Source organism: Oryzias melastigma, linkage group LG23 (genome assembly GCF_002922805.2).
Source record: "Oryzias melastigma strain HK-1 linkage group LG23, ASM292280v2, whole genome shotgun sequence".
NCBI lineage: Eukaryota > Metazoa > Chordata > Actinopteri > Beloniformes > Adrianichthyidae > Oryzias > Oryzias melastigma.
Genome location: NC_050534.1, coordinates 6,762,092 through 6,778,309, shown reverse-complemented (window position 1 = coordinate 6,778,309; position 16,218 = coordinate 6,762,092). Strand labels below are relative to the sequence as shown.

The following is a 16,218-nucleotide window of genomic DNA, read 5'->3' as shown; positions in this document are numbered from 1 at the left end:
GAATGATGAGAATTGATGCAGCAAGTGAATAGGGTGCATTACCAGGTCACCCTGAAAAAACAAAAAAAAACACACTTATGCACACAAAAGTAGAATATCAATATTATTTTCAATGAATGAATATTGTAAATAGGATTTTGGATTTTAAACTAGTCTCCTCGCTTATCTTTGTTTTGAGCAAATACATCATTTAACCCTTCCGTTCTCCTTAGCTTGTTTACATTAAAAGTTGGGTCATCTGGACCCAACAAGAACTTTTTTTTATCATTGATTTTTGAGTTTCACTAATGTCCATCACAGACATAAAATCCTGTCCACCTTTGTCCACATTTGTCATGGAAGGAATCACATCAATATGTGGTTAGAGTCATGTGGACCCCAAAGAGAGCGGAAGGGTTAAGGACATTCTTTGTGACTTGTGGATGTCTTTCCTGGTCAAAAGACACACGTGAAAAAAAAACAAAAAAATTTAAATTACAACAATGTCAGCAAACTGTAAAAACAGGCTCTTTATAAAAAAGTCAAACAAGTATTAGCCCATTCAACAAATTTTCTTTAATAGGGCAAAAAATTCTGCCAATGGTGTGAGAAAAAGGGTCGTACCAAAAATTCATATAAAAAAAAGAATTCTGGTCATTAAGACATGTTTTTTTCAAACTATGACTATGTTGATAATTTTTTATTTAAATGTTCAGACTGGGCTGCATTGTGGTGTAGTGGTTAGCACTCTTACCAAACAGCAAGAATACCCTGGTTCAAACCCCAACTACATCCTTTCCCTGTGCATGTTCTCCTTGTTAACGTTTGTGTTTTCTCCTGATCTAAAACTGCCCCTAAGTGTAACTGTGTGTGTTGCCTTGTGATGGACTGACCACTTGCCCAGGGTGTACCCCACTTTTGCCCAATAGTAGCTGGGGTAGGCTCTGGCTCTCGTGACCCCAAAGTTATTTAACAGAAGATGGAAATGGGTGTTTAGACTTCAGAAATGATCCATGATCCTGACCAATGTGAGACTTCTGAGCATCTCTGCCTTTTGGTTTCAATAGAAACCCTTTGTTGTACGATTGTTGCTATGTTGAGCAGAAATTACACCAGTGCAAAAGAGTCAAACAAACAGGTCAGACACCCAATAAAGGTAAAACCCTTAAATGTCACAGATTGCAAGGTCAATTATAGAGTAAAACAGTGTGGTACAAAAATAAATACTGACCATTGTCAAATACATGTTTTTGGAAAATCTTTGATTTTATGGTAAAGTTAGACCATTTTAGATTCATGTTAATAGAGACTGATCTCCTTGTGTAACAAACCCCTTGTGGTCACTCTGTGAAAGGTTCTTAATTTACAACAGTGCTTTATAAAAGACATATTTACTCAAAGTTTTGGAAAAAACCTTGACTGATCACTCTCAAACTTCTAAAAAATCTTTCAGCACAACAACTTTGCCTTTAAACTTTTGGAGATTGCCCCAAAATTGAACTTGAGTCGTCAGTGATGGCTGCAGAGTGGGAGGGAAAAACAATGAGAAAAGGATGTCACAGGATTAATTGAAAAATAGGATAGAGCGCTATTTAATTACATCCACCATATTAAGCTCTCTCATTGCCTCCACTTTTTCCTGCCTCTCCTCTTAATGTTTTGGCACAAACAGAGCCACATGGCACATCAGGAGCAGCACTCAATCAGCCTGGTGATTATAAAGAGTTGTTTACCAGAGGTGGCCTTGTCTCTCTTAAACACTGCTGGCTACAGTGTCATCCATCAGAGAGAGCTACAAAGCCCTGAGTGTGTGCTTTAAAAGAAAGTTTAGGGGGAGGAAATGCAAAAGTTTTGTCATGATAAATTGTTGGGAAGTATGGAATTAATCACGGTGGAGTGGAGGATCTTTTAAGGGAAGTGCAGAGCGGTTATCTTTTTCCTTTCTTTATGTGAACACATAAGACGATGAAAAAAAAGCACCCCATGATGGAAGAATATGATTCTGTGGAACAGGAAGTAGCAAAGATGCGACAGGATGAAGTAAAAAAGACATTGAAGTAGATATAGTTTTGGAAAGATGGCAGCAGAATTTCTGACAGGACTATGCTGGACGGTGAGAAGATGCCTAAGGAATAGAGGAGACGTGGTCAGTAATAAAACTGATGAGTCATGGGATCGAGTCGTAAATGTTGAGGACAGAAGTAAACATTTGCGAGTTACACCAAGAAAGAGAACCAAATATTGGACACAGAGAAAAAAGCTGTGGTTCAGATGAGAAAGTCTGGAGTGGCGGAGAAGAACATTGGACTTGTTTAGGACATGTATGAGAACTGGAAGACAGGGGTGAGATATGATGTAGACGTTACAGAAGCATTCAAGGTGAAGGTGGAACTTCACCAAAGATAACCTTGTTTGCCGTGGCAATGGACAGACTGACAGAAAAGGTTAGACAGGAATCTCTGTGATCATGATGTTTGCAGATGAAACTGTCATATTTAGTGAAAGCAGGAACCAAGAAGAGGAACATCTAGAAAGAGTGGAGGGTTGCTCTAGAAAGGAGAGGAATGATGATCAGCTGTAGGAAGTATCTGTGTGTATATTATATATATATATATATATATATATATATATATATATATATATATATATATATACACACTGTATACACGAAGTATCTTTTGTGTAAATGAGAGGAACTCAACTGGAACGGCACAAACCACAATTATTAATTTCTCCTCTATCTACCAAATCCAAGTCCCTGATTGGACAAAGTTTGATCTGGTTTCACATTCAATGGCAATGGGTTTTGTTCGTAGACCCCCAAAACAGTCTTACAATGTGCTGAGTTATGTGTGAATGCATGACTTTTGAATACGAAAACCTGAAATCTACACATACAGGCGTTTACATAGACTGAAAGTGATTGCTTGAACACAGATGCCGAGGGCGGTGTGAATGCAGCTTTATACTCTTGTGGCACTTATATATATATATATATATATATATACATATTTTTTTATTATGTATTTTTCTACATCTGCTGTTTATGATGATGAGCAACTTACAGTTCACAAAATACACAAATCCTCATTTTCTTTTTGTTTTTTTATAAAAACCTTCAGTTAAAGCAATCTTTTCATTATCTGACCAAAGTCTCTTTAAACAATAGATAAAGAGAGTTTAGCAAAAAAGACCACAGAAGACTTGCATTCAACACAGAAAATGGAGTCTCCTGCAGAATGTTGCTTAGTGTTCCACAAATATTGGGGTTGGCAAAATAAAACATCTTAAGTGACCAGATGCCCAGATAAAGTAGTAAAAGCTCCAATTTTCTGAGCATTTGTACTGGCAGCTCGACAAGACCGCACTTTGTTCTGATCGTTGGCCTGATTGCATTTCGAGGCTTGTTTTTCCAAAAATAAACTCCCAACTCAGATTTGCGTGGCATGTGCCAATAAGCAACAACTTCAGGGGGTTTATTAGATAATTAAAATATTCACACTGCAGTAACTCTAAATCAATACATTGGTATAAATTCCAATCAAATTTCCTTATTTTACTAAATTACTTATTAGAAATTACAAGTGACATTTTTTTTTTTACTTAAAACAATCAATAAAAATCTCCCCTCAGAACAAAATGCTGGTATTGTTTGCTCTTCATTACAAGTGTTTTAACATCGTTTGGCAGATTTGTTTTGGTCTTTTCAAATTATGAATTCCCTCATTTTGCATGCATCGCTTAATAACTCATTCTATCTCGGAAAAAAAGTAGCATTTTTTTTTTAGCAATTGTGTCTTTTAGCTAGTTAGCTTGCTATTAATTTGTTTTTATTACATATTACACTGATATTATTCAAGTCCTATTATATATATATAAATATACAGAAACAGATGTGTGTGGCGACTGGATAGCTCAGTTGGCTGGGTGTAGGGTTGGAGCGCGGGAAGCCAGGGTTTGCTTCCCTGAGGCGCACTTCGCTTCATCCAGTTTGGGTCCTTAGGCAAGACCTTTCACACTACTGCCCCACTTTGTAGCCACAAGGGGCCCCAAGTCTGGGTCTCCCTGTGCTGGTCCCCAGCACAGATGAAAAACACTGTTTTGTCAGGAAGGGTATTTGTGAAGGAGTGTAAGTTGATTTGCTGTGGGAACCCCTGATGGGATAGGTCGAAATGTGTACAACAAAATATGATACATATATATTTAAAACAAAATCTAGTACTAAGAGTAACTTCAGTATTGAAAAATATAAAGGAAAAAGATATGATTGTGTTGGTAAAAAAGTATCAAATCAGTTTTTCTTCCAGTTGGACTCTCCACTGTCGTTTTCTGTACATATGATGAAAACAAAAAGACGTCCAATCACATGCTCTCTTCTACCAATTCGCGTTAATTGCATTTGGCTGAAGGTGAACTACAGTGAGGGATGTGTGTTGTTTGCACTCAACAAGATAACTTTTTATTCTTACACATTCTCACTCCCCACTCGTCATATATGGGCATATGGTTCGGGCCCCCGCTACGTCCCTTTTTGATGTTTTGGGTGTCCCCAACTTGTCGTTTTTTGATGTGCTGGCTGTTCCCATTAAATCAAGGGCCCCCAACCTTCGGGAAACAGTACCAGGCGCGGTAACGGACCTGTACCAGGTTAGGGTACCAGTCCGGTACCAATACAGATCCGTGTCCCGAGGGTAGGGAACCCTTGATCAGCTTAAGCATTTTTTCCCTGTCTGTGGCCCGGTACCAAGCGGCCCTCGGACTAGTACCGGTTTGGGGCCCGGAGGTTGGGGACCCATCTTCTTTCACTTTCGGCTTATCCCTTTCGGGGTCGCCACAGCGTAACAGCACCCACTGTTCCTGACACAACCCTGTACTTGAGGGGCACAGGGACCCAGTTAGGCAGCAGCGTCAAGGGTCGTAAGGACCCAATCTGGGTGGGGATCAGTGGACAACCCTGGGAACCCTGGGAACCGAACCCAGGGCTCCTGCGTGCCAGCCCTTCACCGAGCCCACTGAGCCACCCAGCCGCTAGGTTGGGGACCCATGATCTAATTATTTAACAGCCAGCATGTATACAAAATGACGGGTTGGGGACACCCAAAACGTCAAAATGAGACGCCAGGGGGCCCAAAACATACGTCTATATATGACAATTGGGAGTGAAAGTATGGTGTTTACTCAGCACTTCAAGAAATTGAATTAAAATAATCATAATAAACAAAATTACAAACTTTTTCTAAGCTCAAGAATAAAAAAATTGTTTTAAAAAACATTTGTTTCATGTTGTCTAAAATGAAAAGTTCAAGTAAGAAAAAATATATATATTTGTCAAATTATTTTTATTTATTACTCTAAAAACCAAATGAATAATAAATATTAAGATTGTTTCCATTTAGATAAAAAAAAAAACTGGACTGTATCATATCGCCACGAAGTTAGTAGAATCTTTTTTGTATTGATTTGCTGACCATGTATGGAGATCAAATTAGTGAAAGGGAAAAATACAAAATATTTTTTAACTATCACATTTTTTTTTAAATATAACTTTAGTTTAAACTGTAATGAAACAAAACTGAGCTCCAAGCAACAGGGCTGGAAATGGTGTTGACATTTCCAGATAAACCTTAGTTTCTCTGGAGTTCCCTTCTTCTCCTTCTCTGCTGCCTGACCCAAGACGAGCTCGACGGGTAAATGATTTGAGGACAGCTGCTGACATTTACAAAGGTCTGTAGTTTTTCACAGACCATTAATTAAAGTTAGAACAAAACCTTTTTTTCCCCACGCTGGTTCCATTATCCGCTTCTGACTCAACCTCTCTTTCATTTCTCAATAATAAAAAAAAGAAAAAGTGTAGTCTTTTACATAGGACTAATAATAATGCAGTTACATAAGTACTTGGTTTGACATTGAGGATATAATAATAGGCACCTTTAAAAGCTGTTATAAAAGCTCAGAAAAAGTAGACATAAAGCAAGTCCAGGCTCACTTTTTAAAAGGTCCACGGCTTAAAAATCTGAACATCACAAATTTTAAATTGTTTGAGAATCCATTTGCATTAACAATATGACTAGTTTTTATACTGAGGTAAACTACGAAATAGAATTGTGAAAGCTACGTAACAGCCAGTAACTAGTTGAGAGGTGCAGCCGCCTCTTGAGGCCCATACGGACACTTTAAGAAACATCTTGAAAATGGAGCGTAGGATTGTCGTGTGTGTTTTAAGTTTATCATGATACTAAGGCATTGTTCTCTAACGGCACAGAGAAACATACAATGTCTATTTTTATGCTTTTTCTATGAGCATTTATGACATTGAGTGGGAAATGAAGTGCATAAAAAAATGTGTGTGTGCATTTGTGCAAAATTATCCGTGGCGTGCAGGACGACAGTTAGTCAAGTGTGCTAGCCGAGGTGGAACGGAGGAAGGCAGATTGCTTGGGGAGTGCAGGACTGCTTTTCATTCTGTAGCTTAACCAGTTCAATCCCTCAACCAGAAGGAAAGACTTACAGTTACTATGTTTGATAACAATGCATGAATTATCCTTTTTAAATTACTTTCCGAGTGCATTTTTTGTTAAATTAAAACTATTAAATTGAATCAATGGTTTGCGCTTTCTCTGGGGAAGGAGGTTGAAACTCAACAACAATTTGCAATACACTCCTTCGCTGCAAGGTTTTCTACCGGAGTCAATTAGTTCAACTTTTTAAAAAGTATGCAATAAAAGTAAAGTGACTAAGCAGATTTGAAAAGCTCAGTATAATTAAAAAAACAAAACAAACAAAGCCCTCCAAGGATGAAAGTCCATCTCTTCTATGTGGAAACTCCTCAAATACCTCCACAGCTTTGACAATTACTGACATCAATGCACATTATGTGGACCCCCGTCATTCAAAACAATGAAATAAAACTATAAAACTGTTGGTAAATTAAATATAAAAATGCTCAAGGTAAAAGCAATTTTGAGTTTAGAAAAATTGTGAGCAGATTAATGCATAACACTGCTAGAAGCGTATGTTTGTAGCCCGTTTACTCTTCATTTCACACAATAAGTTGATTTCTGATAGAAATATTCAATATTTATCAAGGGCAGCAATGATACAGTGGGTCCAAACTTACTCCAAATGCAGTTAGATTTGTATAACTCAACAATTAGTCTCTGTTGCAAATGCAAAAATCTTCCATTGCTGTTACTCAAAATTTGTATTGCATCATGAAAATACTGATAAAAATATTGATGAGAAGGTCAACGAAGAAATAAGAAGTAAAGCAAGAAAAAAATAAAATCAATAAGCTGATCTGGTTAAAGTGACACAAACAGAGCAGAAAGAAATCCGGAATATTTAAACATAATTAGTATGGGGTTCAACAATTTACTTCCCCAAAATTCGGTTCAATTATGTAACAAACGGTGCAATTTTAAACTGTAAATCGTGACATCCTGGTGGGTAAATCCTACAGATACAAGCTCTGTTCAACAGGCTTATAGGAAAAATACTTACATTAATGGTATTCGTCTTAGAAAATAGACAAAAGTAAGAAAATATGTTGCTCTAAAATCAGACAAATTATTTCTAAACATGAGGAGTTTAAGCTAAATTTGCCTTTTTGTTGTATTCTGTGAAATTGTCAGAGAGACTATCAATAAATCTTGAGGGGATTGTAAAACAAATAAATTAATGTTAGAGGCAGTCTCTTTTAATGTCCCTAAAACATCAAAAATGCTTAAAAAAACAAAACAAAACAAAAAAAAAAACCATTAACACGAAAAAAATTTTCTTCCAAAAATGTCTCGTCCCAAATCCGTCTTAAAAGAGTCTCAAATTGATCTCAAGTTTGTCTTAGAATTTTTACCTTTAACAAGTCCCAAACCATAAGTCCTTAGCCTGAGTTATAACTATCTCTACAGCAAGATGCAGGCTATTGCAGTCAAAAAGTGGGCAAACCAGATACAGACGCATGTGAGTAAGGCTGTAAGTGTGAGACTTTAGTGTAACTTAAGTCCAGTACTCTGGGGAGGTGTAAATTTTGAGCCATCGACTTTCTAATGATTGTGCATAAAAAAAAAAGAAGAAAGGAACTTTTTAAGAAAGATTTAGATACAACGACATGTAAAAATATACCATCAGTACATTAGTAGGTCTTAAAATGAAGTAAAAGATAACCGTAGATGAACTCATAACACAGTGTACTACTGTATAAAACAAAAGTATCCTTACAACTACCTTTGTAATTAAGTGCGCAGGCAAGTGCCAGAACCAGCTGCTCAAATGCATTTAATAAACTGATCGATAAGAAGTGTAAGCACCTCCATAATAGCAGAGCTTTTGGCAGTTAGTGGTTTACATCTGAGAGGAATAGCACAATGCCAAGTAGGAAAAGTTTCAGCAGATATTTTGAAAATACAGTAATGCAGATCAGTCTGGGGGGGGGGGCTCAGGCTGGGGTTAACCGAGGTTCAGCAGCTCTCTCTTGATGGTTAATCCATAGTTTTATTCTTGGCATTCACTGTGAACATGTTGTTAGTCTGTGCATGCGTGTGTGAAAATAACAGGTCAATATGGCCGGTAGTGTAAAAGTGCTTTGACTGATCAATAAAACAAGAAAAGTGTCATTTTAGCCCTTACAGTTTAACCCTTTAACACCAGAGCTTTAGCTCTTGTGTTTTCAGTCTCTCCACTACCTTAACTCTTAAACACTTTTCACAACTAACGTAATGCCAATGGATTCTGAAGCACAGAAAAGCAGCTTTGCGCTAATATGTAATACTTTATGTCACTTTTGGGGTCACAGGGTTGCTGAAGCCAATTCCAGCTACGGCTAGATGAAGGCGGGGTCAACAGTCCAAAATTCAAACCGAAGACTTCTTGTTCTGAGCTGAGAGTGCAAACCATCATGCAGCCGTTGTCTTTTGGTTTTATATTTAAATAGAAATGTTTTTTAAAAGCAGTATGAGCTTTTGATCTAAACCTGCCTTACATGTGATTGTTCAGCAGTTTTTTTTTTTTCCTCCTGTCAATTCGCTACGTTTTAAGAAAGCAAGACTGGGTTAACACTGTTCTGTGCCCTGTGCAAACATTTTCCAAGGCCTCACTAGATGGTGGTCAAAAAGGCATTTTCCTTAAGTGCTTGCAAACTTCAATGACTCTTAAAAGCCTAGAAATAGCTTTAAGAGACAGAAGGAGTCAAATCATAAAAAAGACCAATTTTAAAAAAAAAAATCTCCACATATGAAGCAAAAAAATGGTTGTGTTTACTGATGGTACTCAACGCTCTTTCGTAATGTTTGGTTGGGTGTTAGTATGAATATGCTTGCATGACTAGCATCGCTAACATGTAGCAATCTCAGAATGTGTTTTTTTTAATGTTATTAACAAGTCTGGGAGTTAGCATAGTCCCAACAGTATTTGGTTCCAGTCTTTCAGGTTGTTTTTTTACGTGTTGCTGACACAGGTTTTGTGAATACGTGGCTAACACTTCTAAGGTAGCTAACGTTTTGGATGTCACAAGTTCTAGAGTTACTGTGAACGCAGTTAATACATTCTGTCTCACTGACAGATTTATCTCAGACTCTTCTTTCTACCTTAATGGGTCTCATAGTGCAGTGCGCCTTATATATGACATGTTAAAAAGTAGACCAAAGTCCGATTTGCTCTATAGTGTGGAAAATATGGTATTTTATAGAAAAAAAATGTTCTTGCATGCTACTTTTTAGTAATTATTTTCAATATAAAGCTTCTTTACAAAGTTCCAACTCATGCACAATGGTGACATACTAGCTACAAAAGAGTATTCTTTATGGTAAATTTACTTCTCTATTTCAAGAAAAGTTCAACACATTCTCATCCTCAACTCGTCAGATATAGACAGTTGGCTAAGGCTCCCTCCTCGCCAATTTTTAGTGTTCTGGGTGTCCCCAAGTCGTCGCTTTTTTGACGTGCTGCCTGTTTGTAGAATCAAGGGTCTGCAACCCTCGAGACAGGGTACCGGATATAGTACAGGATGCAGTAAAGGATGCTTTACCGGATGACACTGGTCCTTGGGATGCGTTCAGAACAAGTACTCTAACCCAGTACCGGTACCCTAACCTTTACCCAGTACTGGTTTGCGTCCAGTTCGCGCCCCGTACAAAGTCTGGTACCGGTTTGGGACCAATGCCGCATATGGTCTGTTGTCGTGTTAGGGTACTGGTACTGGGTTTGGGTACCAGTGCGCTACGCGTCTTGGTACGTGACTTATTCCGGTTTGCGGCCAGGAGGTTGGGGACCCATGATGTAATGAGAACAGTCAGCACGTCAAAAAAACGACAAGTTGGGGGCACCCAAAACATGAAAAGTGACGCAGAGAGGTAGAGAGGTTCTTAACCAAACGTCAACATGTGATGATTTCGGAGTGAGAATGTGTTGAAGAAGTCAAGTCTCACTTTGACATGCAATTGCTACTTAGAAAGCAACTGATGCAGAAAAAAAAGATGGCGAGGACAATGTATTGAGCTTATATAAGACAAATTCATCGCCACTTTAAAAAACAGAAATGCTAACTTACATAATACATCATGCTTGACAGAAGCCTCGAATTGACTAGATAGTTTGCATGACACCTTATTCATTGCAACACAGTAGCGTCTATTTGGAAAAAGGATCATTACTAAACACTGGGATGGCAATTAGACTCTAGAAATCGTTTCTAGTGTCCAGGGGCTTCACACGTGTTGTGTATCTGACTTTGTGAAATAAGGAGTTTCACTGACCTCAAAAGAGGCGAAGATGGCGATGGCGCCAATAAACTGGTACACCATCTGTCCATTTCAAGATTGGACAAAGTATCTTAATTTTCAGCATCAGCTCGTTTAAATTAGTTTAAATTCAACCCTCAACTCAAACTGTTAAAAAAAAAAAAATGAACGTCTTAGGATTGGAATAGCATGTCAAAGTATACAGCAAATGAGTCCCGTCTCATTTTAAAGGTCGGTCTAAAAGATGTTAATAAAAAAGGAAGAAACTTAACTTTCATCTGAAGTGTTTGTAAACACAATAAGTCGACTTCACGTCTACTGTTTCTGAAGAAAAGTCCCGGAAACAAGTCTGCTTCATTTATTTGGAAGCCATCAATAAAAGTCCTTCTGTTTACCTTGTCCACTTTTTCCAGGTAGTAATCGCCTTAAAGCCTCCAGAGTGTAAACACAGTTGTCCACTGCAGTCAGGTTTAATTAATCATGTCTGAACACTGCTCCGGATACAACTGTGTCTTTGGAACAATAGCACTAAGGTGTTCCAATTCGCAAAAAAAGTGTGCCACACGTGAACTTTTCCTTCTCTTCCCTCCGCTCTCAAGTTTAATCTGTTCTCCCTCCTCATTGCCAGCCTGATCTTCTCCTCCCTCTACGCCTCATCTTTTCCATCTCATCTTTATGAGGATGGATTGTTTGCCCTTGGCACACCACTTGGTAGTCTGTATGGCAAGCCAGACGGGAAGTAGAACCATTGGGAGTTAGGGAGGAAAAGAAGAAAAAATCTTAAATTCCTTTCTGTGTTCATAGATGTGTCCTTGTGAGGCACTGGAGTTATTAAACAATATATGGATAGTATGAATAAATACATTAAAGAAAACATTTTTTTGCAAACACCTTGAGAGGGCACAGAAAAAAAACAAAAAACAAGGAACAAGTAGAAGTCATATCAAAAGGCACAAAAAGAGGACATTTCTACGTGTTTACCTTATAGATCACTTTAAGACCATTCATTTGTTGCCAAAAGGTATCCCTTTGTTTCCAATAATAATATTGATAAAATTACTTTCTAATGATTTTATTGGCATTTTATGACCCCCGAAACATGTATTTATTCATGGTGTAGGGTATAGTGTTTGCAATGGCTTTTTGGTACAATGTGGTAGCTAACAAGTCTTTTTCTGAAATTAGCCCTTTAACACAGAGCCAGTGTTTTTTTCAACTTTCGTAACTCTTTAAACATTTACACAACAAATGCAGTTCTTTGGATTCTGAAGCACAGAAAAGCAGCCTCTGATATGCAAAAGTTGACAGTTGTAAAGTGTTTACGCAATCGATGCAAATTAGTTGATTACGTCGCTGTTATGCAATACTTTATGCTTTATGTTCGTAATGTGTTGCAAGACGGCGCAAAGCCAATATGAAAAGCCAATGCATTCTTACTTGTCATATATGAACTTATGGTTTGGGCCTCTTCCGTGCCACTTTTGAGTGTCCCCCAACTCGTCGTTTTTTGATGTGATGGCTGTCACATAAATCAGGGATCCCCGACCTCTGGTACCAGTCTGAGGGCCACTTGGTACCCAGCAAGAAATGCATACACTAATCAAGGGTCCTAAATCCTTGGTCCACGGACCAGGATCGGTACCCTAACTCTAACCCAGTACTGGTACCCTAACTCTTCACCAGTTCCAGTACCATGCCCTAAGGGTTAGGGACCCCACAGCCTGTACGTCAAAAAACGACAAGTTGGGGACACCCCAAATGTCAAAAAGTGTCACTGAGGGAGCCAGAACCATATGTCCATACAGGACAAGTTGCAAGTGAGAATGTGTAGGAAAAGCTGCTCCTCTCCGCTTTAGATTCAGCTGATTGACGTTGATTGTGTAAACAGTCAAACAGTTACGGAAGGTCAAAGAGCTTTTATTGTGTAGATATTCATGGTAGATTGGTTAATTAAGCATGCTACCCATCGATTCCCTCAGTTTTTTAAAATTATTTATCAGACCTGAACTGTTTGGGGTGTTCTACAACATTTGTTTAACACTTGTGTCATGGATCTGCTCTAAAACTCTGCAAGTGAATACACACTACTGAGTTTACTAGCGCTAGTGTCCTTATGACTAAAAGATTGGAAGTGTTTGGGGCTGTTTGTTGACTGCACATTACCTGAAAATCTCTCTCGTCCAGGATCTCTTTCCTCCACCTGACCAGGAAAGCTGCGCACACGTACAGGTGGAAGTGGGAAAAGCCCTCTGGTTCCGCCTGGCGAAAAAGGAGGAAACGTAAAGTTTTACATTTCACAGCCTTGAAACTAATAAAGCTTCCATCAAAGCTTTTGCTTGGCTGCGTAAATGGAAGCTGGAAGGTCTCCAACTGTGGAGGTTTTCATGTCTGTAGAAGAAAATGAAAACAGGTCAAAGTGCAACATAAATATTTAACGAGACTCTACCTAGAAAGAAAAATCAAAAGCAGAAGTCGGGGCTTCAGTATGATTATTATACACTTACTTTACACTCCATTTGGCTTTATTGACTGGAACTTTGGAACTCCTGACATCCCTACTTTTGTTTAGTGTTTTAACACGTGCTGTCACCAAGTATACATAAAATTCTCACTTCATTATGACGTCAGTGTGTGAATGTGTGTGTTTGGGCCTTAAAGCAAAGTAGAAAAGCACTACACAGACTTGATTTCTCTGAGCAATACTGTCCGATATGGTACAGTTGGGTCCGGTTAAGAATGGACCAGGGGAGTGTTTCCACTCAAATTCGGACTGTCAAAGCGAATATAACAGCAATGGAGATCAACCAGCAGCTCGTTTTTTTTTTTTTGCCTGCCTTTTGGTACTTTGTATATACAACACGTTTAATGTTATCTGAGAGAGGATTGTGGGCGGCAAGAGGAATTCAAATGGTTTCTTGGTGTTTTCTTTTGTTGTAAAGAACTTCCGCCAATCAATGGGTTTTAACAGTAGCTCCATACTAACCTGTCCGTTTCATCTTTCTATGGATCTAGAACCAACTGGGGTCCAAAAATAGTATGGTTTGGCTTAGTAGATCCATTTTATAATGGAAATGCTTACATTGCTGGACTGGACTGGATCACTCAGTGGAAACACTAATATTACATAGGGTCTTTTGTCTTTCCTTTGGTGTCATAATTTTGAAAGTAATGCGAAGATCAAAGTCAATGTTTTGGCAAATGCATGTTAAAATAGTCTTTGAGATAGTATTGAAAACCTTGTTTTCTTATTTGTAAATATGAATCATTTTGACAATAAATGGGGTGCCAAAATTCTATGGCAGTACCGTTGTGCTTTTTAAAGAATGTTAAAACAATAATCTTGCTTCAAAACGAGAAAGGCCCTGGATTAAATCTTGGCTGGGTTCTTTATGTGTGCACTTTTGTATGTTTTTTTTATACATGTGTAAGTTTTCTCCTGGAATTCTGGTTTGCTCCTACAATTGAAAGACATGCTTCATAGGTTAATGGATGACTCTAAATTGTCTTTAGGTGTGAATGTGAATGGTTGTGTGGCCCTGCGATGGATTGTCAGGCCTGTACCCCGGCGTCGCCCAATAGTAGTTGAGATAGCTGCAGCAACTCAGTAACCCCCGGAAAGATTCAGTTGGAATACAAGACGGAGGGACGAATGAATGGATTGATAGATGAATGGATGGATGGATGAATGGATGTAATGACAAGTCCTAGATATTTTTATCTAACCACAGTTAGTTTAAAATGTATTTAGACCCAAACTAACCTATTTCTGTGGTAAAGTTGTTCAATAACAAAGGCTAGGTTATTTGATGATCATACATTGTCTTTAGGTGTGAATGTGAATGATTATGCGAACCTGCGATGGTCTGGCGACCTGTCCAGGGTGTACATCACCTTCACCCAACAGTAGCTTGGATAGACTCCAGAAACCCGGTGACCCCCAAAACGGATTCATTGGGTTTGAAAATTGATTGATGTTGATCAAAAGCACCGAAGTATGTTGTGTTGTACAACACATTTCCACATCCAACTGATGATTTAACCTACAGAGCTGTGGAAAAGTGAAGAGGTGTGAACCCCAAACCTTTTATTTTAAATAACTTTCATTCAAAAGACCTTGTTGAGACAGCACCACACCTCAGATGACCTTCAGACATGCTTACATCATATTTCAAACAGGTTTACATGATGAAATTAGCAGAAAAAAAGACACAATTGAAAACCAAACACAATTTTCTGTCAGAGCAGAGAAATGTGCATTTGCTGAGTGACAAAGAAAAAGGAGATGAATCGTTTGCAGCACCTTTTATTTCAGCCCCTTGTCACATTTCCCAGATTCTTTTTTTATGACTGTGCAATGAGCGAGGGAATTAGAGAGGGGGGAAAAAAGACAAAGGATGAGATGTTCTCTCTTTTATTAATTTTATGCTGGAGTCCAATAAGAGAGAAGATAATTACAGTTCTGTTGAATAAAAGTCACTGACGAGTGTGCCCACTTGAAGGCAGGAAATCTCTGAGTATGTGCTTCATCAAAAAGAACCCTCACATGGATGCAGCTGTATGGATATATTTATATTTAAAAGCGCAAATTGGATGGCTTTAAAGTTAATTGCATTAAATGATAGAGCAACATTTCAGGCTAAGCACAAAAAACAACTTGTTCTAAGGGTATTTACAAAAAACTGATACTGTCAGGGAAAATGGCAAAGAAAATCTGTCCGCCTGTTTGTCATAAAATTATCTATAAATACATTATAAAGAAAATTATGCTATTTTCTTGATTTTACAGGAAGTTGCTTCAGAAATTAGGGGGAAAAAGAGCAATGTAATATCAGTCTGTTGGCGATGTCACTCAATTCTACGGCCAAAGCACTTTGGAACAGCAATAAAGGCCTAAATATATCGGAAACTTGGCTAAAACGATTATTAATGTATGATTCACCCATGCAGGGTAACTTCGGAAAGAGATTCTGATTGTTGTTATATATGGGGATTAGGTGCTTAAACTTAAAAGACAAACTGTGGTTCCTTATGGGAGTCCTATAAGCCAAGATAATGCCATCCAGAGGGTATTGTATTCAACTGTTACAGAACATTTTGCAAGATGATAAATAGATTAGTCTATAGTAGAAGACAGACTATCCATTCATCCATTTTTTAAAAACCTGCTAAATTTATTTCAGTGTCATGGGGTTGCTGGAGCTTATCCCAGTTACTGTTGGGTGAAGGTGGGGTACATCCTGGACAGGTCACCGGTCTGTTGCAACTAGTCCGCAAAGCCACATAGACTGACCTTTACACCTATAGGGACGATTCAAAATAACCAATAAACCTATAAAACATGTCTTTGGACTGTGGGAGAAAACCAAAGAGCTCGGAGAAACACCATGCATGCCCCGGAAAACATGCAAATTCCACACACATAGGTCCTAGCTGGGATTCAAACAGGAGTCTTCTCGGTATGATGTGCGAGTGCTAACCACTATACCTACAAGATATACCATCTTAT

General features: G+C 38.3%; 1 protein-coding gene across 1 annotated transcript in view; it reads right to left on the bottom strand.

Annotated features, from left to right (window-relative positions):
• tbc1d22a (TBC1 domain family, member 22a) overlaps nt 1–16,218 on the bottom strand; it is a gene marked incomplete in the record, with an annotated part of 187,010 nt that overhangs the window by 14,380 nt on the left and 156,412 nt on the right. The window contains 1 exon segment of the mRNA XM_024282972.2: nt 12,876–12,971. Within this exon segment, the coding sequence (XP_024138740.1) occupies nt 12,876–12,971 (96 nt within the window).